Here is a 16,551-nt window from a genome sequence, read left to right on the forward strand (position 1 = left end):
TATTGCTTGGTGTTGTGTAGTGGCTTTGGTGGCATGCATCAAAAACATTTTTGGGGGGTTTGCCCCACCAAAATGTACAAGCTAAAATCATCACCGTCTCTCATTGACTTCTCTAAACCCAACAAACCCCGGCCGTGTCAGATTCGCAAGCGTTCCCGGAAATCTCGCGATGTTTCGCCTCTGGTTTTAGAAAATCAATACTCTGCATTCAGACGTAAAGTGAAACGTATGCAAGCATTTTACGACACTTCGTTCTCAGTCGGTAGTTAGGCTTGCTGCGTTTTCTTGTTCTTTTTTAACCGTAACAGGTTCTGATGTGAGAGAGGAATACCAGACAGTGGATAGACGTGCAGCAGCACAACAACGGTCGTGTGAGATATTTTTTCCTCCCACTTTGAATCAAATCTAACCGAAAGCTTCAATTTGCTACCTGCAAAAGAATACAAAAATATTGTGTATAGAATAGAACAGCAGACTTGGTTGGTTTGCAGCCTCAGGTTTTACCCGCAACCCTTCTGTTGGGATACAAAACACATAATAGAAAATGGCGGAATTTGAGGACGCAGGACTGCCCCAAACAATGCAGGAGACCCGAGATGAAGAGGAGCCGGGCAATTCAAAGGTAACATAATGACGCTGAGACTCCAATTTTTCACTTCAAAAGTATGCCAAACAAAAACCATCGATTGCAAAGTTAAACAAACCATACAACACTTTGCACCATAACTACTTTGAACAATTTCCACTGAAGATTTTATAAAAACACATTTACTCGGAACAGTACAGATAACGTTTGTTAACAGAATGACAGTATAATCTCCATCAGTTTGTGACCACGTTTTCCAATATTTCCATATATATTTCGCTTATTGAACTACAGTAAGTGAATTTGATTAACTCCCAGTAACATAATGATGGTAACAGAATGACATAATGGGTCCCTGATCTGTACTATACACAAATCCATAATTATGAATGTCATTCTCTTCACTTTGATGCAACCTGAGTACACAAAAGGTAGAAAAATGTGATTTCTTCCTTTGCATGTTTGGGTATTCTACACACTGGCTATTATTCTGAGTTCAGTCCCCAAACAAGACCAAGTTTGGTTGGTCTGGACCAGACCAAATCTGTACCTATCATAAACATCTAAGTTTCACAAGTTTGGACATTAATGTACAGCACGGTAGTGTAGAGTATAGTTCAGGACAGTACACAGTAAATTATACTGTACTTTAGTATACTAAACTCTATTGTACAGTAATTCTCTTGTACCGGACTATACTCTGCCCTACTTTTATTTTACTGTACTGTCCAAACTTGTGAAACAGATATCTGATTAGTTCATATTTGAACTGCCCAAATTTCAACTACTTTTCAACGTCCAGGGTCGGTTGATGCTCAGTGGGGGAGGATGCAGATTACAGTAAATGGAAAGAGAGGGGGCTAATGTGTAGGTGTCAGTCAGCGCAGGGTTAGTTAACATTAACTGGAGAGAGGGAGAGGGAGGGGTGTCCAGATGTCACAATCTTGCTTTGACCACCACCTGACAGAAAGAGAAAGTAGGACTACCTTTACTTCTGTGAGCTTAGAAAATATCTTAAAGATATTTGGGTTTTTGGTGACAGACTTACTTGCATTGACAAGTAAGTCTAGATGTTTTCTAAGACCCCTTTTCCATCTGTTTGACCAGTGTTGGGTTCTGAACAAATAGAGTAGAAACTAAAATGGACGGCTAGAAAAACCTCAAACCAAGTTTATTCCACCCTCTGGGTGCTTTAGCTGCAGACACAACATACAAGTCACACAAGCATATATTTATACCTTCCGACTAGGCAAGTCATCTCCTTGCATGTCTAAGATAAACAATCCTTCTCTGTTAGGCAGAAACAAAGTAGATTCCTCTTACTGGTATTGGCATGGCTTGCCTATGATCCTTATGGGTGTGGAAGTGTGTGTATGTGAGAGAGGACTGTAATCAGGTGATATCTGGGGTGGGCCCCTATGGCCCCCCTCCAAGCAGTGTCTTCCCTCTTCAACGGTTGACCTTATCTCGAGTGGAGTTCCACATCCCCCATGGTCCTAGTTCCAAAGCAACTGGCCTGCCTTATCAGGAACTGAAACTAGACTGTTTGTCTTTGCCTTCTTGCTCAGGAATATTCATATTCAGCCACAAGTTTGAACAGAATATGAATTTTCTGCACTTTCCCTTCTCACACTAACTTTCCATACACAATGTTCCTATTCACACTTAATTGACTCCCAACATATACATTTCTTATACATGTAAAATAATAACTTCTAGTTTGGTAACACAAGTATATTTCAAGTTCGAATCCAACTGTCTCCTTTTTGAATAGTATCTCCATACTGTTTAACATTTTATATAAACGTTGACATTACTTATAAATGAACAAAAAATAAAACATTCTTATTCATTTGTGTTATATGTTCACACCTCAGAGATTTATGGCCTCTTGTTATATAATCGGATTCCATGGCATAAGGCCCTGGCCTCAATTCTAATCACACTCTTACTTCCCCCCCTATCTGCCACTACCCCTTCTATTGTACAGCTGATAATGACATTTCAGCTGGAGCTTTTGATTTCTCTTCTTCCTTTTGGGTTCCTAAGAGAGTGATGGCGAAAGACCTGAAAAGAAAACACACAATGAGCTGCATTAGCAATGCTTTACGCTATGCATAATCATATATGGCAAAAACCGAAGTTAGATTACATGACGTTTCCCACTCTCCCATAGCCTGTGCCAAAACCTTCGGGATACTGTTCTGCTTGGGACCACAAAAATGAAGGCTTTATACACCTCCTCATGCTTGTACCCAGACATTCCCCTCAGGCTGCAGGTTTACAGGAGATGTTCCCATGCCTGGCTGTTTGGAATGGTGGAAAGATAAGTGGTGTTGGGAGAGTGTCCAACTGTACAAAACTCTGAGTGACATGTTTCTTAATCACACCCTGCAGGAGATGCGTTGCTACTAACACAGATGACTTCCCTTCTGGTGAGGTGGCTTCCTGTATACAGGGATCTGTGGCTAGTCTTTCAAGAATTTGCCTTCCTCGATGAACCCCTCACTAAATGTTAATAGCGTCTGAAATGACAACATTATCTCTGCTACTACAGTGGTTGCGATTATGCTGCGGCACTTCATGGTAATTTGTGGTTTCAGTACGGTGCCCTGTATCACCACTTCATTGCTCCAGACCAGCGCAAGGGGGAGTTAGAGCACTGATTATGCTTTTGGGTCCTACTGTGTCTGACAATGAATGGGTGACATAAACCTAAATAGAAACTGATAATTATGCATGACTAAAACTGTTGTTACACTAAGGTTATATTTTGTTAGGATTATTTTGCTCTTACTGTAGTACTGTAGGGCACTCCCCACCGGTCACGCTGTACAGTGCCTGAGTGGAGCAATGGTCTAAGATACTGCAAGCTGTGTTGCTACAGATGTTGGTTCAATACCCATGCTGGTCTCAACTGGGAGACTCATGAGATGACTGAAGGTTTTTGGTTTTTCTCCCTCTAAAAAACATAAATAAATCATTCTAAATAACAAACTGGCTTGATTTAAAAATTAGTAACAATGTCTCACCCCAGAATAGAAAAGCCTTTTTCTATCTAATTTTACGTTATTTGAAAACAAAATAATCTCCAAAATATATTTTTTTAAACAAAGCTATTTATTAATTTAGAATGATATAAAAGTCCCTCGGATATTCTCACAGATATTATTAACCCTGTTATTAGCGGGTGAACGTTTATTGGTCATGGTTCCCAAGTGGAGCAAAATGGGATTGCCTTGCAGTTCTCCAGCTGTATCCACTGAAGCGTGCGAGGTTCAAGGCACGAGGGCAGGGGGCACGGGATGGGCCGCAGAGCTGCGCACAGAAGATGGACCTAACCTATGGGGAGGGAGGGGGAGGGATACCCAGTGCGGCACTTTAAGGGGCATTGCACTAATAATGGCGTTGACTAGGGAAACGTTCCCTCTGTTCTTAGTGCCAGTCTGCACGTTCAAACTAAAACAATAACTAATAATGGCATCTTTATGCTTTCGTTAATAAAATAATTATAAAAATACTCTTTCATAATGCCAATGTTTATTTAGTTATGGATCCATTGTGAATTACTGTGGGAATACATTTCTCTGAATTACAGAAATATAGGAACAAAGTTGTCTAATGAAGGTAAACAAATTGTTGCCTACTGGAAAATACTCTTAACTTTTTTGGGATATGGGGCAATATTTTCACGTCCGGATGAAAAGCGTGCCCAAAGTAAACTGCCTGTTTCTCAGGCCCAGAAGCTATGATATGCATATAATTGATATATTTAGATAGATAGAAAACACTCTAAAGTTTCAAAAACTGTTAAAATCGGCAGGCGAAACCCAGAGGACAAACCATCCCCCCAAAAATATTTTTTCAGCTTACCACTGTTTTCTATGGCTTGAACTTTAATTATATGCCCAAGTCCTCCCAAATTGCAGTCCCACGGGTTTCCACTAGATGTCAACAGTCTTTAGAAAGAGTTTCAAGCTGGTTTTTAGAAAAATGACCTGGACATTTTAGTTTTTCTAAGTGGCTCCCATTTTGGTTCTAATGATTCCAAGCGCGTGGAGAAAAGCTTGTTCTTTGTTGTTTATCTCCGGTAAATACAATAACGATTCTCCGTCTTAAATTTGATTGTTTATTTGCTCATTAGGATACCTAAGGATTGATTATAAACGTTGTTTGGAAAGGTTTATTAGTAAAGTTTGGGGTTCATTTTGTATGCATTTTGACAGAGGGAAACTGAGTGGATTATTGATTGATGCGTGCCAGCTAAACTGAGTTTTTATGGATATAAAAAGGGAGCATTTGTGATGTTTATGGGACATTGGAGTGCCAACAGAAGATGATCTTCAAAAGTAAGTCACGAATTATATCTTTATTTCTGAGTTTTCTGTTGTGCCTGGCGGGTTGAAATATGATTGTCGTGTTTGTTTGATGGGGTGCTGTCCTCAGATAATCGCATGGTATGCTTTCGCCGTAAAACCTTTTTGAAATCTGACACTTTGGCTGGATTAACAAGAAGTTAAGATTTATTTTGACATATTGCATGTGTATTTTCAAGAATATTAAATATTTACAATTCTGTAGTTTGAATTTGGCGAAAGTGAATTTCCACTTTCACTGGATGTTGGTCAGGTGGAACTGTAGCGTCCCATCTAGCCTATAGAGGTTAAACACACACGGTCACGTTGTACAGCGCCATTATGGCTATTAGCAGGTAGCTGGACAATAGACTTGCCTAGAAGGAGGGTAGTGGGAGAATTCTATCGTCAAATGCATTTCTTAGTTAGGTTGGCTGTATCACAACCGGCCGTGATTGGTTGCAATTTCAGTTTAATCCATCAGAAAAGACCAAACAAATAATACAACAAAAAGTATTATTATTATTATTATTCTGTATCACATCTGACAGTGATTGGGAGTCCCATAGGGCGGTGCACAATTGGCCCAGCGTTTCTCTCCCTCTAAAAACAGAAATACATTTTATTTTGACCTTTATTCCTTTAAAATATTCAGATTACAATCGCTTACTTTTTTGTTTTTGATAACGAAATAACCTCCAAAACACCATTACATATTATCAGGTTGATGGCACAGTCATATAGCGGTACCAACATAAAGCTGAGTGACTCACTCGTTCATGGCTTTGGATCAAAATAAATAAGTACCAACATTCTTTCTGATAGTCTTTAAAGAAATGTTTTGGTTATCCTGACCTGGACAACATGTAAAGTTTTATAATAACCCATTATGGGCTATCAGCAGGAAAATATACCTTTACCAAGACCTCTCTGTATTTTGATACTTTGTGGATGGGGCCTCTCCAGTGGCACAGCTGTCTGTCACCACATTGCAATGCAAAATAAGTTGCTACAGATACCCGTGCCTGCCACCACCGGGAGACCCATGAGGCGGCTTTTGGTTTAAATTTAGAATCCATCCTATCCTCTGTTTGTAAATATAGCGGAGTCACGTCATATTTTAAGTTCTACTGTAGGCCTACCATAAGCAAAATGAGTCTCACTAGTGTTGAGTAAAATGTTGTTAAAAGTGGTGTAGGTCTTATTTATTTAAAGAGCATATTGAAGTTAGAGGCAATAGGATTTGAAGCAATAGCCTACTATTTTTTTATTTACTTTTTATTTTACCCCCTTTTCTCCCCAATTTCGTGGTATCCAATTGTTAGTAATTTACTATCTTGTCTCATCGCTACAACTCCCGTACGGGCTAGGGAGAGACGAAGGTCGAAAGCCATGCGTCCTCTGAAAGACAACCCAACCATGCCGCACTGCTTCGTAACACAGCGTGCATCCAACCCGGAAGCCAGCCGCACCAATGAGGAAACACTGTGCACCTGGCGACCTTGGTTAGCGTGCACTGTGCCCGGCCCGCCACAGGAGTCGCTGGTGCGCGATGAGACAAGGATATCCCTACCGGCCAAGCCCTCCCTAACCTGGACGACGCTAGAGAGATGAACACAGGCGCATACACACACGATAACATGAGCGCTATACACACACGTGCACATAGATTTTGTGTTTTAGAGTAGTGGCCTGAGGGCACACACTTAATGTGTTATGAAATCTGTTGTGAATGTAATGTTTTTAAAATGGTATAACACACTTAATTTTGCTGGACCCCATAATAAATACAATGGTCCTGGTATATGCGTGACATTCAACTTATCCTCATAGTAGTCTCAATATTGTGCTCAGTTAGCGGTCTTAGCGGTCTTTCCTATTGTGAGCTCTCCCCTGTACCACTACACAAAGAGGAGTGGTATCATACCCCAGACTTTATTACCTACTAACTTAATCTGAGCCATGCAGATCTTTGCCATTGTCACATTCAATTATTCTTTCCCAATAACATTAATGCCTTTGTTTTTGGGACTCCATAGGTAGAGGTCGACCGATTTCTGATTTTCCGACACCGATTATTGGAGGGCCAAAAAATACATTTAACAAAAAAAAAAAAAAAAAAAATTGTAATAATGATAATTACAACAACACTGAATGAACACTTATTTTAACTTAATATAATACATCAATAAAATCAATTTAGAAACATGTTCAATTTGGTTTAAATAATGCAAAAACAAAGTGTTGGAGAAGAAAGTAAGTGCAATATTTGCCATAAAAAAAGCTAATGTTTAAATCCCTTGCTCAGAACATGAGAACATATGAAAGCTGGTGGTTCCTTTTAACATGAGTCATCAATATTCCCAGGTCAGAAGTTTTAGGTTGTAGTTATTATAGGACTATTTCTCTCTATACATTTGTATTTCATATACCTTTGACTATTGGATGTTCTTTTAGGCACTATAGTATTGCCAGTCTAATTTCGAGTTGATAGGCTTGAAGTCATAAACAGCACAATGCATGAAGCACAGCGAAGATCTGCTGGCAAATGCAGGAAAGTGCTGTTTGAATGAATGCTTACGAGCCTGCTGCTGCCTACCATTGCTCAGTTAGATCGCTCTATCAAATATCAAATCAAGACTTAATTATAATAACACACAGAAATACGAGCCTTAGGTCATTAATATGGTAAAATCCGGAAACTATCATTTCAAAAACAAACTGTTTATACTTTCAGTGAAATACAAAACCATTCTGTATTTTATCTAACATGTGGCATCCCTAAGTCTAAATATTGCTGTTATATTGCACAACCTCCAATGTTATGTCATAATTATGTACAATTCTGGCAAAATAATTCGGTCTTTGTTAGAAAGAATTGGTCTTTACACAGTTCGCAACGAGCCAGGCGGCCCAAACTGTGCATATACCCTGACTCTGCTTGCACAGAACGCAAGAGAAGTGACACAATTTCCCTCGTTAAAATAAATTAATGTAGGCAGGCAATAATAACTAAATATGCAGGTTTAAAAATAATCATGTACTTGTGTATTGATTTTAAGAAATTCATTGATGTTTTTGGTTAGGTACACATTGGTGCAACGACAGTGCTTTTTTCGCGAATGCTCATGTTAAATCATCACCTGTTTGGCGAAGTAGGCTGTGATTCGATGATAAATTAACAGGCACCGCATCGATTATATGCAACGCAGAACAAGCTAGATAAACTAGTAATATCATTAACTATGTGTAGTTAACTAGTGATTATGTTAAGATTGATTTTTATTAGATACGTTTAATGCTTGCTTGCAACTTAACTTGGTTACTTGCTGCACTCACGTAACAGGTGGACAGCCTGCCACGCAGTCTCCTCGTGGAGTGCAATGTAATCGGCCATAATCGGTGTCCAAAAATGCAGATCACCGATTGTTATGAAAACTTGAAATCGGCCCAAATTAATCGGCCATTCCGATTAATCGGTCGACCTCTAATTATAAGAGCAGAAATGCACACATGGCGCAGTAGGCTATAAGCACAAATGTTCCATTAGCGGGAAAACACCACAAAAGTGACAGCAAATGCGATTACGCATGTAATGCTTTATTATAAAGATGCACTCCCCCGGAGAGTAGTAACAGTGTAGGCACTTAATTATTTGTCCATCGTCAGAACAGTTTTGTTGCTGGACGACACTGTGTTGTATTGTATGACAATTCACCACAGACTATTGTGGATGACTCACCATGGATGGTGGCTGCCCTTCAGAATTTACAGGCAACCTATCATCATCCACATTCCCACTCACTGACAATGTTTCATCTTTAAGCACAGATATCTGCTATTCTCCATCGTGTATACTTTGTGCTTTTCTCCTCCTACATGGACTACTTCTCTACATCTTACTGTACTAGTATACAAGAATGACAATTTATCCATACACACACTTTATGGCCACCCCGGCTGGGGCTTTCACCCCCCTGGGACCTTCGTCCCACTTACGGATCTCGCAGGGACCCAACTCCACTCTGGACTAGAGGTCGACCGATTATGATTTTTCAACGCCGATACCGATTTATTGGAGGACAAAAAAAGCCGATACCGATTAATCAGCCGATTTATAGTTTTAAAAAATGCGTGTGTCAATTGCAACAATACTGAATGAACACTTATTTTAACTTACTATAATACATATTATGGGCTTTTGGATGGGTGTTCTTAAGGTGATTCCACAGGTTGGTGGTATTTTTTTATTAAGCCGTTGCTGACCCCATGCTTACATCTTTATCACAAATAAGACACCTTGCTTTCCCTGGTGCCAATTCCATGTAATAGTCCCACACTGGTGCTCTGCTTTTCTCTGCCATCTGTAAAACACACACACAGCTTTGAAGTGACAATGATACTGAAGAGTCTGCTTAGGAGACAAATACTCTCAACTGTTTGAATAAAAATAGAGCTTAAGTTATCTGTGATGAATGTTGAAAACAAAAACTGTCATTTCTATATGCAGGAAATCCTATTTTAATAATGGGCATGGTAAGAATTGACTACCAACGTGCAAGTCATAATTCCCATGACACCTAGCAAAATCTGAAAAGCGATTCCTTCATTCATTTATTCCATAGGATATTTTTAGATTCACTTGAAATAAGGTCTGTTTCGTGTAGGCTTACACCACCTTGCCAATTTTATAACTGTGTAGATATCCATAGGAAAAGGTAACTCTGATCAATTTTGGCTAAATATAAGCGAAGGTCATTTTTTTTTTGTAGAGTGGATTTATGAAAATATGTTGCAAACGTTACCTTATCCTAGTGAGATTTACACAGGTATCAAAACGCTGAGGCGGTTTAAGCCACGAAGCACAGACTTTATTTGAAGTAGATCAAGACATTCTCTATGGAAGACATGAACGGTAAAATAACGAAGGAACCCCTTTCAAGTTCAGCCGCAAGTTATTACAGGAATTATAACGCGTCGACTATTTCTCTCTAAACCATATACCTTTGACTATTACTAGCCTGCTGCTGCCTACCACCCCTAAATCAGGCTGCTCTATCAAATATCAAATCATAGACTTAACTATAATAAACACACAGAAATATGAGCCTTAGGTCAAATCCGGAAACTATCACCTTGAAAACAAAACGTTTATTCCGTTCCGTATTTTATCTAACGGGTGAGTTTAAATGAGTCTAAATATTCCTGTTACATTGCGTAACCTTCAATGTTATGTCATAATTACGTAAAATTCTGGCAAATTAGGCGGCCCAAACTGTTGCATATACACTGACTCTGCGTGCAATGAACGCAAGAGGTGACACAATTTCACCTGGTTAATATTGCCTGCTAACCTGGATTTATTTTAGCTAAATATGCAGGTTTAAAAATATATACTTGTGTATTGATTTTAAGAAAGGCATTGATGTTTATGGTTAAGTACACATTGGAGCAATGACAGTCATTGATTGTTTTTTTATAAGATAAGTTTAATGCTAGCTAGCAACTTACCTTGGCTTACTGCATTCGCATAACAGGCAGGCTCCTTGTGGAGTGCAATGTAATCAGGTGGTTAGAGCGTTGGACTAGTTAACTGTAAGGTTGCAAGATTGGATTCCCCGAGCTGACAAGGTAAAAAATCTGTCGTTCTGCCCCTGAACGAGGCAGTTAACCCACTGTTCCTAGGCCATCATTGAAAATAAGAATGTGTTCTTAACTGACTTGCCTAGTTAAATAAAGGTGTATAAAAAAAATCGGTGCCCAAAAATACAGATTTCCGATTGTTCTGAAAACTTGAAATCGGCCCTAATTAATCGGCCATTCCGATTAATCGGTCGACCTCTACTCTGGACCTATCCTTGCAGAACATACCCTACCCCTATGACTGTTTGTAACACAATGGGACTACTGAAGAAAGGTTTCCTAGGTCCGTATCCTATAATATGTGTTAAGCCTACAACTCTCATCTCCCCAAGATGTCAGAATGAGTGGAAACAGATGTAGGAACGGTGCCTGCCTTGTTGTTGGTGTCGGCTCCTGCTCCACTGATTCAGACTCTCCAGTTCGACTTTAAATCGTGGTGAATCACTAGCAACATCAACTGTTACATTCTGAAACTCAAATGGATGACTAGAAAAGGCTCAAACCAAGTTTATTCCACCCTCTGGGTGCTTTAGCTGCAGACACAACATACAAGTCACACAAGCATATATTTATACCTTCCGACTAGGCAAGTCATCTCCTTGCATGCCTAAGATAAACAATCCTTCTCTGTTAGGCAGAAACAAAGTAGATTCCTCTTACTGGTATTGGCATGGCTTGCCTATGATCCTCATGGGTGTGGAAGTGTGCGTGGGGACTGTAAATCAGGTGGTCTTCCTGTGGCCCCCCTCCCAGCCAGTGTCTTCTCTCTTCAACGGTTGACCTTATCTCGAGTGGAGTTCCACATCCCCCATGGTCCTAGTTCCAAAGCAACTGGCCTGCCTTATCAGGAACTGAAACTAGACTGTTTGTCTTTGCCTTCTTGCTCAGGAATATTCATATTCAGCCACAAGTTTGAACAGAATATGAACTTTCTGCACTTCCACTTGTCACACTGTAACTTTCCATACACAGTGTTCCTATTCACCATTCATTGACTCCCAACATATACATTTCTTATACATGTAAAGTAATAAATACATTCTAGTATGATAATAAGTATATTTCAAGCTAGAATCCAACACCAAAAATCAAAGCCTTTCCTTATTCCATTTTTTTTGGATGGAAAATGGTTGGACATTTGATATGCCTTGATTTCTGAACTATAGGCTCTTAACTTTTATTTGACACTTCATGTGCTAGTGCTCTTGGGGCTTTTTACATGGAAAGGTCCACTACTACTACTGTCAATGAACCTTCTCTGGCCTAGATCACAAGCCAATGCAATCAATATGCTATATCATGGTGATCTCAAAGCCTAATGACAAACAACAAATCAGCATTATCATGTTGATACTGCTAGGTATTTCAAATGATTTGACTTAGCTTCTACTCTAAAGATGTATAGACATAAGTAATTTGTTTAGCTATTTATTGTATATGCTATCTATTCTAATTTGGACTTTAATCATAATTAAACGTAGGCTATATTATCTATTACAAATTATGTTGTTTGAGAGAACAGAGACCATAGGCCTACTAGTAATTATGCCATTTTAAATGTATTTCCAGGCAGAGGAGATGGACACCTCAGAAGACCTGCAAGATGACAACCTGATCAAGCGGGAACACTTCCACAGTTCTAATAATGAGCAGCAAGATGGACATTTGGCAGTTAGGAGGAATGTAATATTAGAACGAACAAAATTCAACCAAAGACAACAAGAAGCAGGAGAGACAGCTGATGATTTTATCTCTACACTTCATTGTTTGTCAGAACATTGTGGTTATGGAGCTCTACTCAGTGAGATGATAAGAGACAGACTAGTCATGGGCTTACGTGACAGAAGACTGTCTGAGCAATTACAAATGGACCCAGAAATAACACTGGATGAAGCTGTCACATGCATTCGTCAAACTGAACTTTTGGAAAAGCAACATGAACTGCCAGAGAATAACTTCAAAGCTGCCAGCAGTGCGGCAAATGTAGACCGTGTGCGTTCACATAGCAAACATCAATGCCCAGCCAATGTCCAGTGTCAATCGGAGAAGAATCAAAACTCCGAAAGACCACAACAACCCCAGACAACACAGGAGAAAGGAGAGGAGCCCCAAGATACAGGTGGCACTGATGAGTGGATTGAGGGTTTCAGTCCTGGAGGAGAAAAGCCTCACTACTGCTCAGACTGCAGTAAGAGCTTTAGAAAAGTGAGGGATCTTATAAGACACCAGCGAACACATACAGGAGAGAAGCCTCACCACTGCCCTGATTGTGAGCAAAGTTTTGCTCGATTAGATCGTCTTAAGTCACACCAACTAACACATACAGGAGTGAAGGCTCACCAATGCCCTGATTGTGACAAAAGTTATTCTCAATCGTATCATTTGAAAAGACACCACCAGCGAAAGCATATGAAAGGGAAATACTTCCACTGCAATCATTGTGAGGAACTTTTCTCCACACCAGAAGATCTAAAGACGCACATGCATGTACATGCTGGAGAAAAGGCATACCTTCAGCAAGAAACTCATACAGGTAAGAAGCCTTATCACTGCTCCGAAATAAACCAGTGCTCCGACTGTGGGAAGAGCTTTCGACAAGTGGGGGATCTTAAAAGACACCAACGAACGCATACTGGAGAGAAGCCTTACCACTGCCCTGATTGCGACAGAGGTTTCGGTCGATTAGATCGCCTTAAGTCACACCAGCTAACACATACAGGAGTGAAGGCTCACCAATGCCCTGATTGTGACAAAAGTTATTCTCAATCGTATCATTTGAAAAGACACCACCAGCGAAAGCATATGAAAGGGAAATTCTTCCACTGCAATATTTGTGATGAACTTTTCTCCAAACCAGAAGATCTAAAAACACACACGTATGTACATGCTGGAGAAAATGCATACCTTCCACAAGACACTCATGCAGGAAAGAAACCTTACCACTGTTCAAGGTGTGATAAAAGATTTCCTGACATGGAAAAACTAAGATCACACCTTCCAGTACATACTGGAGACCTTGCACTCCACTGTTCTGACTGTGGAAAGTGTTTCTTAAACAAGTCAAAGTTTGAAAACATCAAAGAACACACACTGGAAGTGTACTATACCTTTGCACTGACTGTGGGGAGGGTTTTACAAATATGCAACAGTTGGAAAGGCACCAGCGAATGCACACTGGAGAGAAACCATACCACTGCACTGATTGTGGGAAGAGTTTTGCTCTTGAAAAAACATTTAAGTGTCACAAGCAAGCACACAAGTTCAAACTCTCTGGAGAAAGAGCAGCCTATCCTTGCTCAGAATGTGGAAATACTTTTTCTCGTTCATGTGACGTGATGACTCATGTGAGAAGGGTGCATAATAAAGAGAGACCTTTCCAGTGCTCCTGCTGTGGAAAAAGATTTTTCCAAAAGAACTCTCTTACAATACACATGCGAAGTCACACTGGAGAGAAACCGTACCACTGCTCAGACTGTGGACAAAGCTTCTCCCAAATTAATGACAGAAAACGGCACCAGAAGAGGCAACACTCTGGAGAGGAGACGACCTCTATTCTGAAGTCTGAAAAGAAATGTCACAGAGACACTCAATAAGAAAGGACTACTACAAAGACACAAAAATTCAATATAGTAACAGTATCACTGTTATTGCTTTATTTATTTTATACTTTGTCAAACACTTAAAAAAATAAAAAAATTACAGTAAACTTTATTTTATAAATCACTGTTTTTAAAATCTCTTATCACTCTCCTAGTTTACACCCTGCATAAATAGCATTTATCAATCCTCCCCTGTGCCTAAAGCATTTCATAAGGCCAAACAACCAAATGGGTAATTATTTGCCCAGTTGAACTACCCAAAATACTATTACAAAGATTACAACTGTTTTAAATATGGGCTGTTAGAACTAAGGTGAATATCAGCAATGTGATCATCAGAGTATAAATCATTTACAAGCCAAGATGTATGGAATCATTTGTGAAATCCAATTTAAAAACTAAAAACAACAATTTGTCAGTATTCAAACTGGAGAACTCTACAAACTTGTCGGATAGATTTGCAGTCCATGTTATGCAGGTTGGCATGTACTCTCTTATTTCTTACCTCTGAAAGAGCGGTCAGATGATAACGGTAGCTACCGACAGTTTTTAATTTTTTATTTGAAGTGTCTTGAATCGTAAAATCCTTTTCCACATCTCTTGCATGAGTATGGTCTGACTCCTCTTTGCACTTGCATGTTGGCTGCGACATGAATGGCCTGGCTGAATCTTCTCCCGCTGACATCACAGCTTGAAAGGCTTCTCTCATGGACTCACATTTTGGGATCACTGATGAGTTGAAAGTCTCCCACAACCACTCCGCTTGTGTGGTTTTCTACACCTGAATTGATCAGCTCATGTATTTTAAGAGATTAATTTGTAACAAGTCTCTTTCCACAGCAGTCATAAGCATAGGGCTTCACTCAAGTGTGTAATTTCTGGTGATATTCAAAAGTAGCTTTATGGAGAGGTTTTTCCGCATTTGAAACAAATGTATGTTTTCTCCTGTGTGAATTAATCCGTGTGTTTTCAGAGAACTGATGGAGCTGAAGCCCTTCGAACATATCTCACAGCTGAAGGGTTTTGGTTGTCTCATTCCTTGTGTGTTTAACCATTACCTGTGTGAGAGCTTGTGTATTCTCAGTTGATAATTGTAATAAATTCTTTACACATACACTGGGGTCTGTAATAATAACTGTATAAAATAAATAACTCAAATACTGAGCTGTATTTTATGCAAAAAAAAAAGTGAAATTATTTTATACTAATACAATCGCTCAGAGAAAGATTTGTTTAACAAGTAATACTTTCAAAGGTAGGGGTCAACATTTTTTACACCCCTAAACATACTTAGAAATAAAGTAGTTAAAAGTTTTGTATTTGGCCCATATTCCAAGCACGCAATGATCAAAGCTTGTGACTCTACAAACTTGTCGGATAGATTTGCAGTTTGTTTTATGACATGTTTTATTTAACCTGACTGACTTGCCTAGTTAAGTAAAGAACAAATTCTTATTTACAATGACGGCCTAACAAAAGGCAAAAGGCCTCCGGCTGGGATTTTAAAAAATAAAGATAAATATTGGACAAAATGCACATCACAACAAGAGAGACAACACTACATAAAGAGAGACCTAAGACGACAACATAGCAAGGCAACAACGTTTTAGTTGTGTTTCGGATTATTTTGTGTCCAATAGAATTGAATGGTAAATGATGTAATGACAATCACGGACGACAAAGGGAAAACCAGCCACGTTGAGGACACGTCTCGCTTCCGGACAAGTTAAACACCACCTTCACCCGCTTTGAGGATAACACAGTGCCCCCGATGCGGCCCGCGGGCTCTCCTTCTCTGTTAACCCTTGCAAGGCTGCCGGCTCAGAAAGTTCTTTGTTTCTTTTACAACATTAACAATGTCTACACTGTATTTCTGACCAATTTTGATGTGTTTTAATCTGCAAAAAAATTTGCTTTTCTTTCAAAAACAAGGACATTTCTAAGTGGCGCCAAACTTTGGAAAGGTAGTGTATATACCGTGTTATATTCTACTGTTTTTAGTCAATGCCACTCCGACATTGCTCAATCTAATATTTATACATTTCTTAACTCCATTATTTTACTTTTAGTTTTGTGTGCATTGTTGTGAATTGTAAGATACTACTGCACTGTTGGAGCTAGGAACTCAAGCATTTCGCTACACCCGCAATAACATCTGCTAAATATGTGTATGTGACCAATAAAATTTGATTTGATGATTATGGATAATCCTGAATGAATTGTGAATAATTACTAGTCATAAAGTTATAGGGTCAAAGATCATACCCCCAAGACATGCTAACCTCCCCTGTTATTGGTAATGGTGAGAGGTTAGCATGTCACACCTTACAACAGTACAGCCTCTTCTTTGTGTGAATTTGATGGTGTC

At 39.4% G+C, this 16,551-nt stretch overlaps 1 protein-coding gene across 1 annotated transcript; it reads left to right on the top strand.

Annotated features, from left to right (window-relative positions):
* Nucleotides 1–232: 232 nt before the first annotated feature.
* Nucleotides 233–15,297, top strand: LOC115129794 (zinc finger protein 774-like). Its single transcript, XM_029660513.2, has 2 exons — nt 233–622; nt 12,154–15,297. The coding sequence occupies exons 1-2, from the start codon at nt 545–547 to the stop codon at nt 13,918–13,920; spliced, it is 1,845 nt and encodes a 614-aa protein (XP_029516373.2). The 5' UTR covers nt 233–544; the 3' UTR covers nt 13,921–15,297.
* The last annotated feature ends 1,254 nt before the right edge of the window (nt 15,298–16,551 follow it).

The sequence above is a fragment of the Oncorhynchus nerka genome, linkage group LG5 (assembly GCF_034236695.1).
Source record: "Oncorhynchus nerka isolate Pitt River linkage group LG5, Oner_Uvic_2.0, whole genome shotgun sequence".
Lineage (NCBI taxonomy): Eukaryota > Metazoa > Chordata > Actinopteri > Salmoniformes > Salmonidae > Oncorhynchus > Oncorhynchus nerka.